The 23,512-nt window shown below is 45.6% G+C and overlaps 1 protein-coding gene across 1 annotated transcript in view; it reads left to right on the forward strand.

Annotated features, from left to right (window-relative positions):
* Window positions 1-5,047: 5,047 nt before the first annotated feature.
* Window positions 5,048-23,512, forward strand: part of LOC144823644 (mitotic-spindle organizing protein 2B-like) — a 55,227-nt gene continuing 36,762 nt past the window's right edge. The window contains exons 1-2 of the mRNA XM_078682332.1: window positions 5,048-5,307; window positions 19,945-20,093. Of these exons, the coding sequence (XP_078538458.1) occupies window positions 5,144-5,307; window positions 19,945-20,093 (313 nt within the window). The 5' untranslated portion in view covers window positions 5,048-5,143. The remainder of the gene's footprint in view (window positions 5,308-19,944; window positions 20,094-23,512) is intronic.

Raw genomic sequence — 23,512 nt, forward strand, 5'->3', positions numbered from 1 at the left:
CTTAAGGTAAGCCTGTGTGTGGAGCCATTGGGGAGAGCACCGCTGGTGCCCGGGAGCAATGTGCGCTGGTAAGGAGGGAGCTGGGGGCGAAAGGACAAGGGATAGCTGGCATGGCTGTTGCCCGGTGGAGCCGCCCAGTAAGCTGTGGGGGAGTCTTACCTCCGGAGTATCGCCGCGGCGGACACCTGCCCAGCCAGGCACAGGGCACCGCTCCCCTCTCATCTCCGCTGCCTGTCTTCCTCCTCTCCACCTATTCTCTGGGTTCCCCTGGTGACGGGTGTTCGGCGGGTCCTTTCGCGACATTGCCGATGCCTCTGTGCTGTCTCTGGATGGCCGCAGATGAGCCGGGCTGGGGCTCTCTCCTCCTGACTCTAGGGCCGCTGCTTTCCGCTAATGCTGGCCCGCCTGCCTCGCTGGAGGCTTTGGCGAGGGTGGGAACTGCGGCGCTGCTCTCCGTGATTTTCTGAGCCTGTCTGTTTCCATCCCTGCCAGTGAGGCGCCCCCTCTGGTTGGGACTCTGAGGCGTTCCGTTCTCTACACTGCTGCCCTGGAGCCTGTGTCGATCTCCCTCCAACCTGGGAGAATGGATTGGACACTGTTGCCACCGCTGCCCAGGAACTGTGCACATGGACGGCACGGCTGTGCTTCGGAGACTGCCTGCCCCCCTTTTTAGGTCTCGCCTGTCGATGCGCATGCGCATCGAGCAAGCGAGACTATAGGGGCTCATCTACTCTTTATCTAACTTGCAAGGAATCGTGGCGATTCCTTGCAGTGCCCGTGACTTTTAAGCTCAATGCGCATGTGCATTGAGCTTAAAAGCGCGTGCACAGCCGCCCGCATTCCTCCGACACCTTTGAAGTGAAGCTTAGCTTCACTTCAAAGGCCCGGCTTCTTCACACCCACATGCCGCTCTGCCCCGCTCCGCCCCCTCCCCTGAGTCATCCTGCCTGCCCCTTCCCGCCGTGTCGCATTTCTCCTCCCCCCTCCCCTCTCCCCTCTCTTCCCTCCGTCTTGTTTTCTTTGATGCTGGTATTTCCATATCTGGCAGCTTCCTGCCCTCACCCCACGCACGCTGTTTATTTATTTATATTTAATATGCAGCAGATCTCAGTTTATTTAATTTATAATTAATGATGCCGCCCACGCTGAGGCTCGAACCCTGTTCTCCTTCTCCAAAGTCGGCATCGTTATATGTTGAGCCACCTCTTCGCACCGTTTGTTTGTGCTGACTTTCTTGCTCTGCCGCTGCTGGCAGCGGCATTGCGCTTGGAGGGAACATGTAATTGACCCGTCTCGCTTCTTTTCATTTGAATTTTTTTTACATTGTCTCCTTCCTTCCGCCCCTCGCAGTTTGTTTTCCTTGCACCGTCCCTTCTTACAGTCCCTTTAACCATTTTGGTGTTGCTCAGCCCCAACTAGCATGTTATTGTCAAGCCTCCAAATATGCAGCACAAACACGACGTACAAAGAGATTAACGTGTTGCCTGGAGCACATTTCGGGAATAACATTAAATGAAAGCCCAAACCCGCTTTACCGCAACTTGCTTTCACTTGTTGTCTTTGTTTCCAGTGCTATTTTAGAGCTTTGTGCAAACTACACTCTCGTTATTTTGCTGGTAATAACTTTGAGGGAATAGCGTATTTTTGTTTTTTAAATAGCTGGCAGCTTCCTGCCCTCACCCCACGCACGCTGTTTATTTATTTATATTTAATATGCAGGAGATCTCAGTTTATTTAATTTATAATTAATGATGCCGCCCACGCTGAGGCTCGAACCCTGTTCTCCTTCTCCAAAGTCGGCATCGTTATATGTTGAGCCACCTCTTCGCACCGTTTGTTTGTGCTGACTTTCTTGCTCTGCCGCTGCTGGCAGCGGCATTGCGCTTGGAGGGAACATGTAATTGACCCGTCTCGCTTCTTTTCATTTGAATTTTTTTTACATTGTCTCCTTCTTTCCGCCCCTCGCAGTTTGTTTTCCTTGCACCGTCCCTTCTTACAGTCCCTTTAACCATTTTGGTGTTGCTCAGCCCCAACTAGCATGTTATTGTCAAGCCTCCAAATATGCAGCACAAACACGACGTACAAAGAGATTAACGTGTTGCCTGGAGCACATTTCGGGAATAACATTAAATGAAAGCCCAAACCCGCTTTACCGCAACTTGCTTTCACTTGTTGTCTTTGTTTCCAGTGCTATTTTAGAGCTTTGTGCAAACTACACTCTCGTTATTTTGCTGGTAATAACTTTGAGGGAATAGCGTATTTTTGTTTTTTAAATAGCATGCACGAAAACAGTATAATTTCAATTTGCACCACTTATTTCCCATGTTTGTGTCAATGTAAAAATCGACCCTGCACACCCAGCACCAGGGCCGTGTGCCTCAATGATGCAGTACACGCACCAGTAACTGAAATATGACGAAAGACTGAAAGGAGTAGCTACAAGCTGTGCTCTAGTTCTGCTCTCCAAAAAATCAGCAAAGAAACAAGCAATTAAGAACATTTCATTGAAGAAACCATTGAGCAGGAAACAGAAGGAAATCCTACAGAAAGAATCCTAGAGAAAGAAGCTTGAGGTATGTAAACACTTTTATTATGCAAAGGACGTCAATTTCAGGATGCTCAGATGCTCTCATTGGAGTGAAGCGATGGCTTACGTTGAATGAAGAAGCAGCTCTGAGCACTTCAAGAACAGCTGTAGTTTACCACAAGGCACAGAGGCTCTGGCAAGCTTGCATAATGTGGCGGTAGTCCACATCTCGTCATCTAGTGCCCCTCCCTCTGACCACATTATAACACGTTTGTGCCGAGTTGGCTCTATGGTTTATGCAGGAATGAAAAGAAACAAGTAAAATGCATCAGAGATGAGAAAATAAAAAACAGCGAATCTTTCGTACTAAAAAGATGTATGTGAAATAGTTACGAATCTGTTAAAATATGAGCGACAATCCTCAAGTCATCCACAACTTACACTGGTGCTGTTCACTGAAGGGTTCACACTCTGCTTATTCAATTGTTGGCCTCTTGCTGAGATGGTGAATAAAAAGCTATTTAGTGTTCATTTGTATTAGAGCATGAATTACAAGATCAGCGAGTAGTAGTGAGACCACCCAACAATTCTCCATCAGTTGGCAAGTAAGGGGCCATTCTAAAATGGCAACACCCAGATCCTGGACTGCCTAACTCTCGGCCCACCCATAGTATAGTCTGGTAAAGATGATGCTCACGAGTGCCTGTGCAGCAACAAAAAATATCAAAAATGCATAATCTCGCCGGCGCTGAACTATGGATCGATAATTATTTGTCAAATACATTTTTAAAACATAAATGTTCCTCTAAGGCACATGGCAGATGCTATCTGTAGCCTTGAAAGTCCATAGGCCCTGAGAAGTGAAAGGTGATTGGTGAGGGCAAGTTGTGCTAAGACATACTCCTAAGCTTGTGTGCTCACCCTCACCCTCAAACCTTCACCCTCAACCCCTCACTCACCCTCACTCTCACTCACCCTCACTCAGCCTCAACTACTCTCACTCACCCTCAACCCCTCACCCTAACTCACCCTCACCCTCACTCACCCTCAACACCTCACTCACCCTCACCCTCACTCACCCTCACCCTCACTCACCCTCAACACCTCACCCTCAACCTCAACCCCTCACCCTCACTCACCCTCACTCTCACTCACCCTCAACCCCTCACCCTCACTCACCCTCACTCACCCTCACTCTCACTCACCCTCAACCCCTCACCCTCACTCACCCTCAACCCCTCACCCTCACTCACCCTCACCCACTCTCACCCTCACCCTCACTCATCCTCAACCCCTCACCCTCACACAGTGCAATAGGTCTCAGACCATTTCAGTTAGAGCTTTAAGAAATGTTTATGGCTTTTTTTATTTGTAATTCTTTAGCATTGGCTACAGGAAACAAAAATGCTAAACATTTACAAAAAAAACCCATAAACAATTCTAAAAGCACTAACTCTAATGGTGCGAGACCTATTGCATTTCCAATGCTTGTTCTGTTTGGCTCCATTCTCTTCTTGTTCTTCCTCCGTTGGTTCGCCTCCCTGGTTTTCTTTGGACTTGGCACTCGTAACTTTTGGACTGGAAACACGTGTGCGCACCGCCATTTTGGGACCGTCTCCTGTTGTCGCTCTTGTCCTTGGTCCACCATCTTGCGAAACAGCAGACATTCTACTGTCCTCCCTTAGTGCTGCGACTGCGTCCCCCCTCCGACCCCACTTAATGGAACTCTGCTCTCCTGGGTTTTTGGGTCTTGACCTGAGAAAATGTACGATTTGTATATATATGTATATAGAGATAACTCTAACCACTAGTATATGTAGTAGACCTTTGTACTCTCTACCATTCCTATGTGATTATTAGAGTTTATCCATTTGTATCTCTTCCTTGAGTGACGTTACAACTTGTACATTTGCAATTTTTTTCTGTTTGTATATTTTATGTAACTCATGTAATCCTAAATCCTTGTGTATTACAACTGGCTCTTATGTAAAGTGCTCTGACACCTTCGGGTAATGTTCGCGCTATATAAAATGGCATTAATTAAATAAATAAACAAATAAGTGGAAGGACACTGCACATGGAAGCAGGAATTGGGAAATTTTTTAGGAGAGGGGCAGAAACAAATATTAAGTGAACAGTGAAGCCACCATATATAAAATCGCATTAAATAAAATACATAAATAAAATGTGCTAACCGAAGATAAGCAAGCAAATGAGAATGAAGATGAAGAAATTCAATGGTAATTTCCTGGCGGGCTTAAATAAACAAAACGTCTGGCAAGCGAACGGCGAGGCCTAATTAATCCCGTTTCATTAAACAACGGGCAACGGAAGCGACCGACTAGACCTAAAGAGCATAGCGCAACATGCAGGAAGCTCCAAGAACACACGTCCTCAAGCAAATGCAGACCTCCTCGGGTACTGTAGCTCCCTTCAGCCTCATTCGTTGGCAGTTTAGTCCTGCGTTTGTTTCCATAAAAGGGAGGGCAGGCGGAACTGTGCTTACGTCGGACAGCTGTTTCCGCACAGTTCACTGCGAGGCGGTCCAGTGCTGACGCTGCCTGTTGCTAAGGTGATGGTGCTGGCGGGAACGAGGCTGCGGTTGTGCTAACGCAAATGGCGGCTTCAGATCCTGCTTTCCCTCCGGGGCTGGCAGTCACAGTGAGCGGCACCGCACAGCGTCACGTGCAGAAGAAGAAAAAAGTGTTGAATGCTGAAGAGACCGAGCTCTATGAATTGGCGCAGGCTGCCGGCGTAGGCTTGGACCCAGAGCTCTTTCGGTGAGGGGGTGTCGTAGAAGGGCATGGGTGCACAAACAACGGGGTGTTGGGGAAAGCAAACCACGTTATGATCGCAAGGAGATGATAACCCTGCAAGAATGGGCCTCAAATTCTGGATTTCTGCTGCGGGCTCCATAAGAGAGTAACTCATAAACGTTTTACATTGCGCTCTTCGACTTTTAATCGTGGATGTATAATACAATAAAAAGAATAAGTGTCTGATTGCAAAGTAAAACAAACGTTTGAGCTATTGGTATTGTAAATGACAATGTTTTTTATTTATGTGTTGGTTTTGAAAATAGCGAAATTAATAGCTTTATCATTTACAATGCCAATAGTTTTAACTTTCGCAAATCTGACACCTATAGCATTTGTAATGCAATATGTGTTGTATTTTCGTGACTTAGATGTATTGATATTACAAATAACAAAGGCTTTTAATTTTTAAAATAATTAATACTTAAATAAAAGTTATTGTAATTTATAATAGCAATAGCTTAAACTTTTGTAAATAACTTTTGGGAAGATTATGTTTAGTGTATTTTATTATGACGAAAATCCAAGAACAGAAGTGAAATACTAACTTCTTTTTGTGACACTTGTAATAAAGCTTGAAACATTGAGAGAACGTATTTGAACCAGTTGTTGAACATGCAGATTGATGCTGAGTGATGTTGTGGTGGCGACGAGTGATGCTGTTGCGTTCAGTGATGCTGTGGTAGCGCATAGTGATGCTGTGGTGCCCCTGAGTGATGCTGTGGTGGTGCTGAGTGATGCTGTGGTGATGCGATAGATAGAGGGAGGGCAATAGATAGAATGAGGGCCATAGATAGACAGAGTGAGTGCGATAGATAGAGTGAGGGTGATGGATAGAGTGAGGGCGATGGATAGATAGAGTGAGGGCAATAGATAGAGTGAGGGCGATAGGTAGATAGATGTGCGCTTTCTATACAACAATCACTTCAATGCCTCATTAGGGCTAGCAATAGCTATAGAAATGCAATTACAATACAATCTATTTTCAGGTTATGTTGATGTTATGGAAATTGTTGCAGTAAAATAAATCATAGCCGTAAGACTGGAGTAGAAGTGGCCCAATTAACATGTTTTGCCTGCAAAAAGGGAAGACGTTCCTAATTGCCTCCGACTCACAACAAGTAGGTCACAGCTACTGATGGAAAACTATATTTTTCACGCAGGTTCTAAGTGAAGTGTCAACAGAGACGGGTAAATGGAATGGGTTGGCTTCAGTCTGACAGCAGACAATTAGAGCATGCCAGCTGCATTTGAAACGCAGAGAAGGGATAGCATAGGACGCCCTACAAAAGGTATTAGTCCATCAGTTAGGAACAGATGACTTGTGCTGTCAAGGGAGGCAGCAACACTTTCAGAATACAGAAGCAGATTAATCACAGAAGTCCAAGAAATATAAATAAAACAAGCATTTACAATGCAATGGTCTCGGCATTATTAAAGGTAGAGCTATTGGCATTGCTCATGTTTTTTTTTTTTTTAAATCATAAATAAATGGCATTGTCATTTACAATGCCAATAGCTTAATCGCTCGCAAATGCATGACCTATTGCATTTACACCCACACACAGCCACACACACAAAGCCACCCACACACACATACAGAGCCACCCCCACAGATCCAGAGTCAAAGTCAAATAACTATAGCAAGTAGGAATCTCTTTTACATCTACTTATTGCTTTCCTGGATGATTGTGAAGTCATGTCCCTTTTTTTTTTTTCCATACTCTATAAAGATCACATCCATAACATCTTTAGAAGTGGCGGCAGTCTAACGCACCATTGTCCATAACGAAGGTATAACATGCAGCACAATGTTGTTGATGGGCTCTCCTAGGAGCGTGGATTTATTTTCTAGTGGAGGGAGAGGATCTGGCTCCTTTCAGTGAGAATGGTTAGGAGAAAAGGAGTAATACAAAACTGATGATTTAAAGGGAGGGCGAGGCAGCAGATGGGAGAAACTCATGAAGTTGGAGGACGTTCACTGCATGTAGCAAACACCAATTGGACGTTTTTTAAACTATCACAGTGTGACAGATGAAAGCGTAGACTACCTTTATTGAGATAAATTCTAAAACATGATGTGCAAGCGTTCTGTCTAAGGGCCCTTCTAGAAGATATAGAAGGGTTGGAGAGAATATTAAAAGGGTTCAGCAATGAGGCGAGAGGTTCAAGAAAAAGGATTCAAGTAGGTCACAGTCACCAAGAGCAGTGCTGTCAATACTGAAGACAGAAGCTTTTAGCAGGTGATGCTGAATTTCTCTGTGATACCTGTAGCAGAACCATCTGGCTGCAATTACTCGGATCAAGGCCTTTGCTAATGGTAAGAAGGGAGTTAAATGGAGAGTAATGGGGTGGTGAAAACTAAAAATGAAACTATGTTGGAAGAAATTGTAGGAGGGTAGTAGAATACCATGTTATGTTAATAGGAAAAAGGGAAGGTCTCTAGCATTTAAAGTATGGGGGTTGCAGAGAGGGGAGAAGAGAGGAGGGCATCCATCCTTCGACTGTGATAAAAATTACCAAGTGTTTTGGCTCTCCCCCTCAAATGTGGCGAATGCCAATCTGGATAGGGTTTGAGCATTGACAGGTCTAGAGCTGCTCCACCTGGAGATCATCTGCCTTTGACACCCTTCAAGAGTATGAGAATGGCCAACTCAAAATTAGTCTTTTCAGCCTAGAGCGATTAGGTAAAATCTGGTTGTGTAAAGTGATAGTTCCCAACTTTGACTGCTCTTCCAATTGTTTGCTCGCTCTTTGTTGCATGCAAGTACGGCAGAATGCAATATAACAGGCTTAGCTCTTGTCAAATAGGTTGCTACCCCAACTACTATTTTGCAAACCGGCAATTCGTTTTGCAGCATCCTTTTCATAAGTTAAACGAACGCTACAGATGCTACCTGCTGGGCCTTTTGTAATTACAGTCTTTGGCTGTAAACATACACATCCCATCTTAGATATCTTGCCGCTGCGTAGATGTTTATAAGCATATAAGAAACACCAAGCCTGGTCACCAATGCCCTGACGACTGCTACAGCAAACGTAAGAAAATAATACACAAACGTTCAACTGACGATATTAGACCACCTTGCATACATTAAATGCAGCACAGATATGCCACACAGGTGGCTATCACAGTGCTCACAGACGCAATATATGGAAATCTTAACACTATCCAGCGTAGCGCAGATATGCCATGCAATTATGCTATTAAATGAGAAAGGCTACATGTACCCGATAAAACGTATTACACAGGATCTTTCCACTGATAATTTGCCTTTCTCAAACAGAACATGCAATAGAGCTCCCCTGGCATTTCCATACATACAAGGCAACACCAATGCCAGCTGGCAACCACAGAACAAGCAACTCTCCATCACTCCCTTTCGCTTAAACATAGCGCATCATCACAGGCACCCCACTGCATCACAGTTTCGGCAATGCTCTCTATAAAAGAATGTAGGCAGGCAAGATCACAACGACCAATAACCGTGCTGTACGATAAAAAGTAAAGTTCTGCTGCACACATCTATACAACGAATACCACCCCCAAAGTGCTCTTTAGTCAGCCCTGCATGGGCTTGTTTACACTGTCCATCGCGGGCGCCTTTTTATCAGCAGCTGGAATTCTGTGCATACAAACCAGCGTATTTCTTGCTTTTTTGATTTTAGGCAGGGCTCGGGTTACCTGCTTCCGTGGGGGCCCAGCTGATGCAAAACCCTGTGCAGGCAGGCTGCCTGGGAAGAAGCGGGAAGCAGACTTGCCTGAAGCCATCAATTCAAAAAAACAAAATGAGAGCCAGGTAACAACTTAAAGAAGTCACAACAGCGGGCACAGGCTGTCAGGCGGCCTGATTTGTGACAGACCCGTTTGACGGAGACTGTTCTGCAGAGCAATCAGTGCACTTCAGTGCCTGGGTGGGGAGGATGCAAGGGGGCCGGGGCTGCCCCGGCCTCCTCCTCCTTCCAGAGAGGCTCCTGCGGGAAGGGAGGGAGGGAAGAGCCTGCCTTCAGTGCAGAGCCGCACATGGGGAGGAGAGAGCCCGTCCATACTCACGCCGTGCTGCCGCCTCCCAGCTCGCCCCCAGCCTGGAGCCGGCGAATTGCGTGTTTCAGTTTTGGAGCGCTTCGAGGCCGCCGTATGGGACACACGTGCTGGTGGGATTTAGCGGTGTTTGAGTGGATTGTCTGCTGCTTACAGGACGGCGAGGGGGCTCCTGGTACTGTCTGTAGCCCGGAGAGAGCGGAGCGGGGCGTGAGCACGCCGCCACGATAAAGGCAAACTGCGCTGTGCGGGGGGGGGGGAGCTGTGAACTTGAACGGTGGTGACGAATCCAGCCGGCTTCTACAAAACAATACACAGACGTGGTGGGAGTAGAAAGTAGTTTTCGAAATTGTTTTACGCGCTCTGTACTTTGTTGGCCAACTGGGCGTTCTTCAGTAAGATTTAGAGGGGGAAGAGGAAGAAACGGGCGTGAGATCATTTTACATAGCGCAATGAGAAACAAATTGGCAACAAAGTCAACTATGTCAAAAGTCACTTCAAAGTGAAATTACATGACATCCACTCTACAACACAGCGCAAGGGAGAGAATGAGTGAAAAAGATGAGGACGAGAAGAGTCAGAAGAAACCTTACCTCCAGTGGCAGCGAGGCTGTTCCGGGCAACAATGGCGGCCGCAAACTTCCGAACAATTTCGTATTCTGGGGTGTGTTTTGGCGTTCTGAGTGACGGATGACGTCACAGGTGGAAAGAACGCCAAAAACACTCCCCCGAATCCGAAGAGACGGGGCTTTATTGGAGTGACACCTGTTTCCTCCAATGGCTGGCCTCCGTTTAGGAAGCCAGCCAATGGAGGAGAGAGGCGGATTCAAGCCCCCATACTCCAAATCATTAAATCTCCGACCGGAGACTGCGCAAGCGCAGCCTTTAGGTCCTCGACCTAAACAGCAGAAAGAGCAGATACCGCTGAACTTAAGAGTTCATATTTCTCCCGCAGATGAGAAAATAGTGCAACAAGTGACACGTAGTAGGTAGAAACAGAAAGATGGTAAACAAAAAGTAAAGAAAAGCAAGTAGAAGATTAAATTTAGCAAAACAAAGCGAATCAATGGAAGGATCTTTTAGCAAACAAGTAGAGAAAACTAAAGGGAGGGTTCAATGTAGAAGTGGTTAAAACTTCTCCAGAAGACCAGATGAGACATGAGGTACAAAGAGAAAGAAAAACTTAAATAAGTGAAAAATTAAGAAGTAAGAAACACTTTGATAGACATTGAATTGCTAATGAGTCACAGAGCAGATTACAAAACCTGAAGATTATTAATTTAGTTCCAAAGAGTTCTTGCGCCCAACTAAACAAGTTATATCAGAAAAATCTGACTCAAAACTAATAATAGATGTTGCTTTCTACGCCTGGCGATCACAAGCAATTGTTTAAAGATCAACAAGCATAGTGGTGGCTGTGGTGACTAACCACATTAAGCCAGATGTGCTACAATGGGAGCTAAGCATCCCGAAAGCACCCCGGGCGCTCCTTGTGTACATAGGGCGCCGCGCTGCCCCGGGCAACGTGTGCAAAGCGCGAAAAGAGACCTAATTTGAATGCTTACCGAGGAGGAAAGGAGCCCCGTTCCAAAGCATTATGGAGACTTAATTTTTTTAATGTTGGCAAGCAGTAGGAGCCTTTTCTCTGTGTGCCCGGGAATACCTGCATTAAGCTACTAATTGTGTCTTAACTCTTCGTACGTGTATGAGCGTCCACTCGGGCTTTAATGGCATTGAAATTACAATAACACTAATTAAATACCCACAGATCCTGGAAAGATTAAAGATCTGATTTGGGACTAATGACGGTAAACATCCCCACCTTTGACCCGTCCTATAAACGCCGCAGCGTGGCCTCTGACTCCCTCTTGTAGGAAATGTGCCCTTGAGTGAAAGGGGGCAATCAATAGCAATATGGTTAAATGATGCAGTTAATGAGGCGTCGAGGGGAGGAGGCAGGGGGCGAGCCCTACTGCTAGATGGGACATGTATGGGTTGTATCCTGAGGTGCGTGCAGACTCCCAGGCGGGCAGCTTTCACCATTTTCACAGTAACTGAGTGGTCGCTGGGACGGAGAGTCGGGACCCTCCCCCTTCCGTGCCTGGTCAGAGTAAGATGGTGGATGAGTAACTGGCGGGTGCGTGCTGTTTTTATTGGTATCCCCCCCAGAGCCATGATCCAGTGCCGGCCATCTGCTGCCATTCCGCCCTCATCTGCTCGCCACAATTACAAGCGGCAGTGAGGAGACATCGGGCCGTGTCCGGAGCAAAGAACTGATTGCACACGTGCCCATTTATGACTCTATGTTAAATAAAATGTACTGTTTTAATTGTCTCTCCCACCGGATGTGGCCCAGCGGCCAGAGCTGCCGACTTTGGAGCTGCCGAACCAGGTTCCAGTCTCTGATTCTGGGCGAATCACTTAATCTCCCTGTGCCTACTAAGAAATGAATGTGTCCTTGCCTAATGTAACTTGTGCTAATTTAAAGTGCTCCAATATCTTTGGTTCGAGTTCTCGCTATATAAAGCTCATTACTGTACTGTTTATTTATGATATTAAATGGTATTGTTTCATATGAGTGCCCCATTTTCACAAAAGCAGTCAGAGGAGTAGGGGAGGCAGGGCACAAATACATGTACACTGAGGACGCAGTTTCGGATTTATCTTGTGCGAGGGAGGTTTTTATTGTAATTAAAGTGCACAACAAAATTAATGACGGGTCCGTTATTGTTAAAGGAGTAGCGCGGCGTGCCAAAGTGCTTACTGTATAAATTACTGGGACTGTAAGTGCTATGGCGTAACAAAGTTACCGTTATCTGTTGCCATACATTGGCAGTAGTGCAAGCTTTCATCATACATTTGCAGCACAAGCAAAGTTGTATAGCGCCCTGATCTCCAGCGGGATGGTGTCGATCTGCACCCCTACCCCGTCGGGGTGCAGCCACGACATCCCAGGCCCCTGCACCAGAGTCTCAGCGCCTGTGCGGACCCACTTTGTGCTGGAATAGGACGAGGCTGATGTGCGCCCGAGCCGAGGTGCCGACCTTCGTGTAGCGCTGCGAGGAGTAGGGAGGGAGGGGGGGAGAGAGTGCGCTGTGCATACCAATGGCGAGGGAGGGCGGGTCCAGCGGAGACTGCAGAGAAAGAGGCTGAAGGTGGGAGGGCGGGGAGATAGCGAAAGGGTGAGAGAAGAGGCAGAGCTGAAAACTGCCAGTAAAACAAGCTCTCGGCATTGCATGGTGGGGCCGGGGGAGCGGCATTGCATGGCGGGGGAGCGGCTTCCTTTGAAGTCTGATGCCGACTGTGTGCTACAGCGATGTACTAAGCAAACATTGCCAACTCTAGATCAACTACAAATACGTTGTAGGATTAACAAGCGATGCGCGCTCTGTGCTGGGGGAGGGGAGGGGAGGGCCGTTAGCCTGTACGAACTTGCGGTGGACATCAAAGGAAGGGTGGGAGGGACATTACCGAGGGGTGAGGGTGTGTGCAGCCTGGTGAGCTGAAGTGGCAGCAGAGGCAGAGCGCGGCGCGCGCGCACAAAGTGTCTGGTAGCAAATGGCAGCTGTTCACAATGTGCATGGTTGTGCTCACATGCACTGTACACTTTTGAAAGCCTTACTATAATCTCGCCAGCATTCCTAACGGGATTGCCTAGGCGAGACCTAAAGACCACCTGTACTGAATACCCAAGCTAAGAAAGCATGTAGCAAGTCCTTTAAAATACTCCGTAGACTTAACTGAACAATTATCTAAAGTATGTCCAAGTATTTCAAAATGTTTTACCTTTGCGGTATCACTAACAAAATCAGGTTCATTATTACTATTGCAATCTCTGTGAGCAGAAACATTCACTTTAGCCAACCTGGCTAGACTCCACTGAGACCCATTTCTTTAATAAAGCAGATGTCTTTCCTAGTTTCACTGCTTTTAAAAACGTTAGAACATTCGGGAAACCCCTTTTTTCACATGCTCAGGTAATTGAAATTTTACTTTGTCACCCACACACCAAGGCTTTTGATTAGAAACTTTCATCATCAAACTAGTCAGTCGTTAAGACCATCAAAGTGCATAGGGGTACAATAAAATATAGTAGTTAAAACAAGATTTTCATACTGGGAATTGTAAGCCAGATGACATTAATTATACTACGAGAAAGCATGATAAAAACCGAGCCATTAAAAACTAAAGTTAAAAGACCAGCTCTAAGATAATAAAACCACAAAAGCTAAAAGCACATAAAAATATATATGTAGCCATGGAAATACATAAAGTGCTAGTGCATAATTAGAAGGAATACAATATTGCACAAGTTCTCTGTAATTTAAACATGAGTCATATAGTGACACGATCAAAAGATATTGAATGCGGACTGGATACTTAGAGAGGAATGATACTTAATCCAATAATATTTTCAGTTCATTTGTGCATCTTCCTCCTAATAAACCAGATTTTCCCCAGGAATTTGGCCATTGCACATACTATTTGTTGCCTTGTATCTGTCCTGAGGATACGTAGTGCCTCTAAATGACTACAAGTTCCTAGTTGTCTGCAAGCAGGGGCTAACCATTTAGATCTTGCGTTTTTATACAGAGGGCATGCAAAGCGAATGTTCTTAGTCATCTCTGTCTCGAGGCAACATGGACATTTGGTAGGTTTGTCTTGGGAGCCCCTATTTCATGACGCAGTAAAGGAGTTTAAGGGGAGATATCTAAATTGGATAAATAACTTCCTCTCTTGCGGGACAGTGATGAAGTCCATATAGGGCTCATACACACCTGCCATCTCATACTCCATAAATGCTATCGTAAGTCGACCTCCTTTCGCTTGTGGGACTGTTCTCTCTGCCACCCATTTCCAATAGTAGCACTTGACCCACTCTCTTCTGGGCAGTAAGCTAGAGTCCTTTTCTTCCCAAAGGTTACCCAGGCATATTTCAAAAAGCAATGTTTTGTTGTTACAGAACCAGCCAATTTTTTAACAACGATCCAGCTTAAAAACCTCCTCATTAGCAATCGCATAGTTGACAAGCTCAGGTTTTTTTTTAATGCAGAGCCAAAAAAGAAGCGGGCGAAGCCTCGCTTTATCCATTATGACAATACTTTATTTCAGTGATTAATACAAATCAATACAAAAGAGAGCAATTAGTTTGAAGAAGAGCATTCAGTATAAAAAAATGTTTACAATTTTAAATAAAACAATGTGTGTTTGGGAAGCATGTGCTACATGGAAGCTTCCACCAGTTAAGTCAGTTTATACTATGGTTGTCTTGTCCATTAATGCTATTCGCGCATGGTAAATGAATTTGGCGAAGTTGACCATGTGCTTCACCGTGTCCAACAAGTATAATTAGAGAACTTCCTCTTTTACCGTCCGTACACCTAGTTGGAGAAGAATGGTCCTTAGATGGATTCTACGAACTGACAGCAGTGCAAGACAGCATAATAAAGTGTGAGGTAGAGTTTCACGCTTGTAATGACAGAGGCGGCGTTCCGTGATCGCCGGGCCAACTTTGACAGAAGGGTACAGCTGTTTTAAGGGGAGCACATGCAGTCTTGCAGCCAGAATCCTTTGTAGGGCTCGCCTACCCAACGACTGTACAAGATGTGGTTTGTGGCCATTTAAAATGTGAGGAGAACTTTGGGACTCGTGGAAGCCTCTGATCGTCAATGCTTCAATGTCCAGTTTTCGTGAGCAAGTTCTTACTTGCTTTTTCGTAACTGATTTGATGGTTGTATGCTTTATCCATTATTGTAGTTCTGCCCAGATCTAGCCGTAAAGGAGTGAGCGGGGTCCTCTGGAGGAGTGAGCAAAGTGATCTTAAAAATTTGTTTTCTGTAGGAAGCAAGCCCTCCAAATGATCAAATCCCCAGATTTCAGCCCCATAGAGAGCCGAGCCAACCACCTTCTGGTCATATATCTGAAGCGGGGCTGCAGTCGGTCTAGTTTATGAGGACCTATGTTCTAAGATTACAAACTTTCACATTCTTTATGAATTTTCCTTTGTTTTCAGAATTAACATGTACCAAAAAAAAAAAGCTTATTCATATCATCCTTACCACAAAACTAGCTAGGATTCAGCTCCTGTCTTGGTTTCCTTCCCTCAAGCAAAACAAAAAGTGGAATTTGGTGGTACAGTGCGGGGTACAGTGATATGACCAAATCAGATTTGCTACATGTTTCTTGACATAAATGCGTGCATTGAGAGCCAACTGAATACCTTCTACTAGAGTTTAATTAAATGTTTCAACTAGACTATTCATATTTGGTGAATATAATGCTCCAATCAATCAATCAGGAGTTTGTTAAAGCGCGACTACTCACCCGTAAGGGTCTCAAGGCGCTAGGGTTGGGGGGGGGGGGTGCAGATTCCATTCCATCAAGGAGGGGGTCTGTCGAAGAGCCAGGTTTTGAGGTTTCTTGCGAAGATGGGGAGCGATGTTGTCTGTCTGAGGTGGAGCGGAAGGGCGTTCCATGCTTTGGCCGCGACGAAGGAGAAGGAGCGGCCTCCCGATCTGGTCTTTCTGGTGCGGGGGACCACGGCGTAGGAGAGCTGGGCTGATCGTAGGGTCCTTTGGGGTGCGCGGAATTTGAGCCGGCTGTTCAGGTATGCTGGTCCGGTGCCGTGGAGGGCCTTGTGTGCGTGGGTGAGCATCTTAAAGGTGATTCTCGCCTCGACGGGGAGCCAGTGGAGTGTGTGCAGGTGCTGGGAGATGTGGCAGTGTTTTGGCAGGTTGAGGACCAGTCTTGCAGCGGCGTTCTGGATGTTCTGTAGCTTGCGGATGAGGTTTTTGTTTATTCCGGCGTAGAGTGCGTTGCCATAGTCGAGTCTGCTGGTGACCAGGGAGTGAGTGACTGTCTTTCGGTGTTCGAGGGGGATCCATTTGAAGGTCTTACGAAGAAGGCGGAGGGTGTGGAAGCAGGAAGATGAGACAGAGTTGATCTGGCGGTCCATTTTGAGCTCGGAGTCCAGGATGATTCCCAGGTTGCGTGCGTGGTCTGTGGGGGTTGGCGGGTTTCCGAGGGCGGTGGGCCACCAGGTGTCGCTCCAGGCGTCGGGATTTGGGCCCATGATGAGTACTTCTGTTTTGTTGGTGTTTAGTTGTAGGCAGCTGTTTTTCATCCATTTGGCGACGGCTTCCATGCCGTCTCGAAAGTTGCGTCTGGCGGTGTTGGGCTCGTTGGATAGGGAGAGGATGAGCTGGGTGTCGTCTGCGTATGACACGATGTTGAGTCCGTAGGTTCTGACGATGGGGGCAAGTGGAGCCATGTAGACGTTGAAGAGCGTCGGGCTGAGGGAGGAGCCCTGGGGGACTCCGCAGGTGGTAGGTGTGGGGTCTGAGAGGAAAGGGGGGAGTCTGACCCGTTGCGTCCTGCCGGAGAGGAAGGAGCAGATCCAGTCGAGGGCCTTGTCCTGGATTCCTGCGTCGTAGAGCCTGCGTATTAGGGTGCGGTGGGAGACTGTGTCGAACGCCGCTGATAGGTCTAGGAGGATGAGGGCTACTGTTTCTCCTTTGTCCAGTAGGGTGCGGATGTCGTCTGTTGCGGCGAGGAGGGCGGTTTCCGTACTGTTTTTTCTGAAGCGGATTGGGAGGAGTCGAGGATGTTGTGTTCTTCAATGAATGTGGCGAGTTGGCTGTTGATGGCTTTCTCGATGACTTCGCTGGGAAAGGGAGCAGGGAGATGGGTCTGTAGTTTTTGAGGTCTGTGGGGTCCGCTGAGGGTTTCTTTAGGAGGGGGTTGACCTCGGCGTGTTTCCAGTCATCGGGGAACGAGGCGGTCGCCAGGGAGCGGTTGATGGTGTGGCGGAGCATGGGTGCGATGGTGTCGGCGGCTCTGTTGAAGATGTGGTGGGGGCAGGGGTCCGTGGCGGCCCCTGAGTGGATTGACTTCATTGTCTTCAGTGTGTCTTCGGTGGTGAGGGCTGTCCAGTCATCAATCGCTGGTTTCCGGGTGTCGGGGGTGGTTGGTGAGGGTTCAGTGAGTTGGTTGTCTTCGTCGAAGGTGTCGTAGATGCTCTTGATTTTGTGGTGGAAAAAGGTGCTGAGTTTGTCACAGAGGTTTTGTGAGGGAGGGATGTCGGTAGACTCGCTGGTGGGTTGGGTTAACTCCTTGATGATGCTGAAGAGTTCCTTGCTGTTGTGTGCGTGGGTGGAGATTCTGTCTTCAATCGCTTTTTTCCTCGTTTCTCTGATGAGTTGATGGTGGGCGTTGGTGGCGGCTCTGAAGTTGTTGTGGGCTTCTGTGGATTTGGTGTTTCTCAAGGCCTTTTCGAGGCGGCGGCATGTGCGCCTGGACTCTCGAAGTTCGGTGGTAAACCATCTGGCTTTCTCGGCACGGGTATTGTTGTTTTTCTTGAGGGGGGGCTACAGTGTTGGTGCTGCCCGAGATCCATCTATGCAGGGTTCGGGCTGCGGTGTTGGGGGTCGTCGTTTTCCGCGATGGTTGGGGTGGAGTTGTTGAGTGAGGAGGTGAGATGGTCGTCGGTGATTTTGGTCCAGTTTCTTTGTGGAAGCAGGTGCTGGTGTCTGTGGATGGTGGGTGTTCTGAAGGTGAAGTGGACGCAACGATGGTCGGTCCATGGGAGTTCGGTGGTGTGGCTGTAGGTGATGGAGTTTCCTGTAGTGAAGAGGGGGTTGAGGGTGTGTCCTGCTGAGTGCATGGGCTTGATCACGATCTGGCCGAGTCCAATGTTGTGGAGGTTGTCCAGGAGGCATGTGGTGTTGGGGTCCAGTTGATTTTCGAGGTGGAAGTTGAGGTCTCCCAGCAGGGTGTAGTTGGTGGATGCGATGGCCTGCGGGGAGATAATGTCCGTGATGGAGTTGGCGAAGGGTCCGCGGGGTCCAGGGGGTCGGTAGATGAGGGTTCCTCAGAGGGCGGCGGTGGGGCTGGCCAGTATCTTGAGTAAAGGTGTTCCATCAGTTCTGTGGACTCGTCAGGGATTGTGCTCAGGCGGAGGCTGGATTTGTGGACGATGGCGATTCCTCCTCCTGGGTGGGTGAGGCGGTCCTTCCTGGAGATCTTGTATCCTTGGGGGATGGCGATGGCAATGTACGGTCCCGAGGTGGTGTTGGTCCAGGTTTCGGTGAAGAATGCTACGTCCGTGGTGGTGCTGTCGATGAGGTCCCAGATTTCTGTGGCGTGTTTGTGGAGGGATCGAACGTTGAGGAGGATGCATTGCAGGGTCTTCGGTTCAGTTGTGTTCTTGTGGGCGGGTTGTGGTGGATCCGTGTTCTTGGCGGTGCTGCAGGTGTGCCGGCAGCGGTGACAGCTGAAGGGTCCATGGGTGTCGGCTGGTAATGCTAGCTTGCAGTTGTTGTTGCAGCCTGGGTTGAGTGCGTGGAGTGCTTCTGGGTCGTAGCGTTGGCGGAGGTCCAGGGTTCCTGGTGCTGGTCGCGTACAGGCTCAGACGTGCTTGCCTTTGAAGCGCCTTCGGTGCACCAGCGGCGCGCCCGCGCAGTGGCCGCCATTAAGTAGGGGTCGGGGAGGGCTGGACAGCTGGGAAGCGGAAGCTGGATTGGGCCGGTCGCGCGGGGACCGCGAAAGGGAAAGGGAAAGGGAAAGGGAAAGGGAAAGGGAAAGGGAAAGGGAAAGGGAAAGGGAAAGGGAAAGGGAAAGGGAAAGGGAAAGGGAAAGGGAGGAAAGAAGGGATACAGAAAATGCTGTTCTTACATGTTGAATATTAGCATTCTTAAGAAAGGAGATACTTGCAATTGTAGTACACTTTGTGCCATTGTCCGAAACTATATACTCAGGAAATCATTCTCTTCTGAACAACTCCTGTGAAATTCAATAACCGTATCAGAATCCACTTGAGAAATACATTTCACATCTACCCACTTGGAAAAGTAATCTATCACCACTAGGATGTAGACCTGTCCACTCGAGATTCCTTCATATGGACCAAATACATCAGTATCAAGATTCTACCGTAGCTTCTCTGGAACAGAAGAATGCAATAAGGTAGTGTGCTGTGTCTTGAGCACTTTGTCCAAATCTACACACGCACACAAAACAACCTCTTTTAAAATGTCATTTAAAAAACAAGACATTGCAATATTCAACTCTGTTACCAAGCATTGTTCTTGCTACAGTTGCAGCATCACTTCATTTGATAAATGTTTTGAGACTGAGGAAGCATATGGGTGCAATTACATGTCTTTGAGGTAGCATTAATCTGATGCTTAAGTGCTTGTCTTATGTGACCAGCACAGAGCCCTTTTCTAGCTTTTCTCAATCAAGGAAGATTTATACTCTTTGCCACTATTGAGGGCTGTGTGTTTTCCCTTGCACGTTTCATCTGCTATCCTTATCTCATCAAAGTTTAGATTATTTCATGCTTTCTCCTTACATATAGTTTGCTCTTCCCTGAACATAGATATGGTTTTCGTGGTATTAGAAAAATCAGAAACTTGACAGTATTGCATGAGCTAGAGATAGTAGCACGCATTTAAAAAGTGACCATATTTGCCTTGGAATCGGCACATTTGTAATGTAATGTTGTTCTGATGTCCTTCTGCTTTTTCTTCTTTTCTTTATTTATATATTTTTTTTTACAGAATTTTGTTGGATTTATTAAAGATGAATGTGGCCCCCTTGGCAGTCTACCAGATGCTCAAATCTATGTGCGCTGGGCACAGATCAGCAAACCCAGCCTCTACCGAAAGTCATTCTGCTCTGCCGCCTGTTGCCCTTCCTGAATCTAGAGGTTGGTTAAATATCTCTACAAAGTTGCCCTCAAACCCTATCATCAACCTTAACTTATTGCTTTAAGAAAGCAGTGGCACATTGTACTCTTTTGATGTTATAATCCTAATATCTACATGTGAAATAACAACCTAGGCAATCTACTATTTGCTTGTCGTATCTAATAATAGAGAGGAACGAAACTAATAACAATTAAAAATTCTGCTTTTTATTTATTGAAAAAGAAATATATATAATGACACATTACTTAAAAAGATGTGTAACTCGCATTCAGTGAGCCAATGACATCAAAAATAAACATAAGACATCATAAATGTATACACCAAATATTTTGTTAAAAAAAAGGAAAGAAATTTTATAAAAAACACAGTGGCACAATAATATTATCGACGCGCGTTTCGGCGACCAGCGCCTTCTTCAGGAGTGACACCGTTTTACCTATAAAATACAAAAAATATATAATAGATACCATTTAATCGATCACAAAAGACTGAATTAAATATGATACAAATACATATAAACAATTATGCACAACATTGAAGCAGAACTCTAAACATTTTCTCCAAACATCAACAATTAAAAACCTCTCATTTTCTGACAAGCAGCAAAGAACAGACTAGTGATATTTAGTCAAATGAATCTATTTATTTCATTGCTCATGTTATCAGTGTGAACAGCTATACTAGTTTAGAAAGAAGATGTTATATACAATGAATTTATATTTACAGACAACTTTTCCTTATCACTGTATGTGGAAAACCGAGGTGTTTCGTGTTGTTAACACTTCGTGAATAAGTAAGTATCGAAGGTAAACTTATCAAACAGAGAACATTACATGAAATCTACTAAATGGTAGAACTGTCTAAAACGCTTAAGATTTTATAATTTGGAAATCTATAAGGAAGAACCACTTAAAATGCTTTGTTTTATTATCTGGAAATTTCTATATAGGTACTTACTATTAAGACCTTGTCATATGTGGTATTGGTCCATACACCTTTGGTCTCTAACCATAAATATTAAAATATGAGAATAGGAGTGTATCACAATATATAATGAGGGAACATCTAGGTGCATCATATACCTGGTTCTGTCTTCTTTGTAAACTAGTATAGCTGTTCACACTGATAACATGAGCAATGAAATAAATAGATTCATTTGACTAAATATCACTAGTCTGTTCTTTGCTGCTTGTCAGAAAATGAGGTTTTTAATTGTTGATGTTTTGAGAAAATGTTTAGAGTTCTGCTTCAATGTTGTGCATAATTGTTTATATGTATTTGTATCATATTTAATTCAGTCTTTTGTGATCGATTAAATGGTATCTATTATGTATTTTTTGTATTTTATAGGTAAAACGTGGTCACTCCTGAAGAAGGCGCTGGTCGCCGAAACGCGCGTCGATAATATTATTGTGCCACTGTGTTTTTTATAAAATTTCTTTCCTTTTTTTTAACAAAATATTTGGTGTATACATTTATGATGTCTTCTGTTTATTTTTGATGTCATTGGCTCACTGAATGTGAGTTACACATCTTTTTAAGTAATGTCATTATACATTTCTTTTTGAATAAATAAAAAGCAGAATTTTTAATTGTTATTAGTTTCGTTCCTCTCTATTATTAGATATGACAAGCAAATAGTAGATTGCCTAGGTTGTTATTTCACATGTTGTTATGTCCCTGACCTAGGAATTGTCAAAATCAGTCACTCAGGGGGTCCTTGTTGTTTACACCTATAATCCTAATATCTTCCTCCAAATTATTTTCCAAGGTTTTTCAACATTCTAGTTATAAACAAGGTTCCTGGTTTTAATGTATTAATTTTATTTAACATAAACATCTATAACCATATTTATTGATGTATAAAATGCAATTCCTAATGTCATAAATTAGTTTACAGCTAAGATTACAAACCAATAACGCTTACCAGTGAGACAACTGTAAATGTCATTTTGAGAATGTGTTATTTAATAACTGTGTTTTTAGGTGGTATTACTTATTGATATAAGTATTGTGTTATCAAAAGCATTGCATTTGGTGTGCAATACATATGATGGTTGTTAGCTGTAGAACCTGGTCTTCCAGCAGGGCCCTATGCTCAGCTCATCATGGATAGCTATGCAGGGTGTAAGAGGTAATAGAAACAAGCTCTATGGCTGTGTTTTGGTGGTGGATCTCAAAAAGACAGCTTTTTTTTTTAGGTCTTTTGTACAAACATCTTTTGGAGCGGGAACTGGGTTTTTGTTTATACTTTTTCTCAACCCCTTAGCTGCTGACCCCCTAGCCGCCCCCCTCCCCACCACCACCAGTGCTGAACCCTTTTTTTTAAGCTATTTGGGGTACTTTGTGCTTAGGGCTCCATAACCTGGAAGGGGCCGACTAAATAGGCAAAATATAGCAAACATTTGAGGTTTTTTTTAGAAAAAATGGGAAAAAGTGCTCCAGCACAGTTTCTGTTTTTTTTCCCCCCTAAAAATATAATCAACAGTCAGGCTGTTTTAAAGTCACCATCTTCTCAGCTTTCAGGAACATGCAGAGCTGAATTGAAACTTGTTCCACAGTTCTGGCATTTTTCAAAGAGGTAGCCCATTTTTATGTCTCGCCTACGCAGCGCGCATATGCGGACTAGGAGGAGACTTTTAGGAATCGATTTGCTTTTTCTGCCACAAAATGTGCACGCTTTGCATTGCTTTCAATAGCAACGCATGCACGTTTGGCGATTCCCTTGCAGGAGCGAGCTTTGAAACCATCTATTTGTAATTAACTTTCAAACAGATGGTGTCCCTGCTCGCTAACGCAAGGGGAACCGGGGCAGGCCCCCTCCTCTCCCTTCCCCCTGCTACCTCCTCCTATCCTCGTCAAACTTGTTTCGTTGGTTTCTGCCCATCTTGTTTTTAAAGTGGTAATTATAACACACCACCATGCACAGCTGTTTTTGAGTTATACTTTTTATTTGATTTTTAAAACGAAAACAAGAATCACTACAAAAACATTTGACTAAATATACATTGAGACAATCAACGCTGGAGGAAACCATCTCACCTTGCAATGCCTGCCATCTCCTTGGGCCCAGAGTCATAGAAGACCCGCCCATTCAGAGTCTACGTTTCACACCGATGCGTGTTATGAAAGTCGATCCCTGACTTTGCTGGACGAAACCACTGTCTGCAAACCGAGCATATCCACGCGTGCATATCTCCTGACCCCCGGGAATGGCCATTCTGTAGAGGTGACAGCGAGGCTGGCGACTCTGGTTTGTTTGCCACTACTGTTTGCATGTAGTGGACTCGCCGGGTCTTGTGAGGTGTGTACTTGTGCGACCATGTGCAGTCAGAGTGGACGTTGGGATGATGAGCATTTGGAGAGGGAAGGATGGCGTCTACCGGTAAGTAACGGAAGGGCTCCCGTGTCCTATTTT

This window comes from Lissotriton helveticus, chromosome 3_1, assembly GCF_964261635.1.
Source record: "Lissotriton helveticus chromosome 3_1, aLisHel1.1, whole genome shotgun sequence".
Taxonomy (NCBI): Eukaryota; Metazoa; Chordata; class Amphibia; order Caudata; family Salamandridae; genus Lissotriton; species Lissotriton helveticus.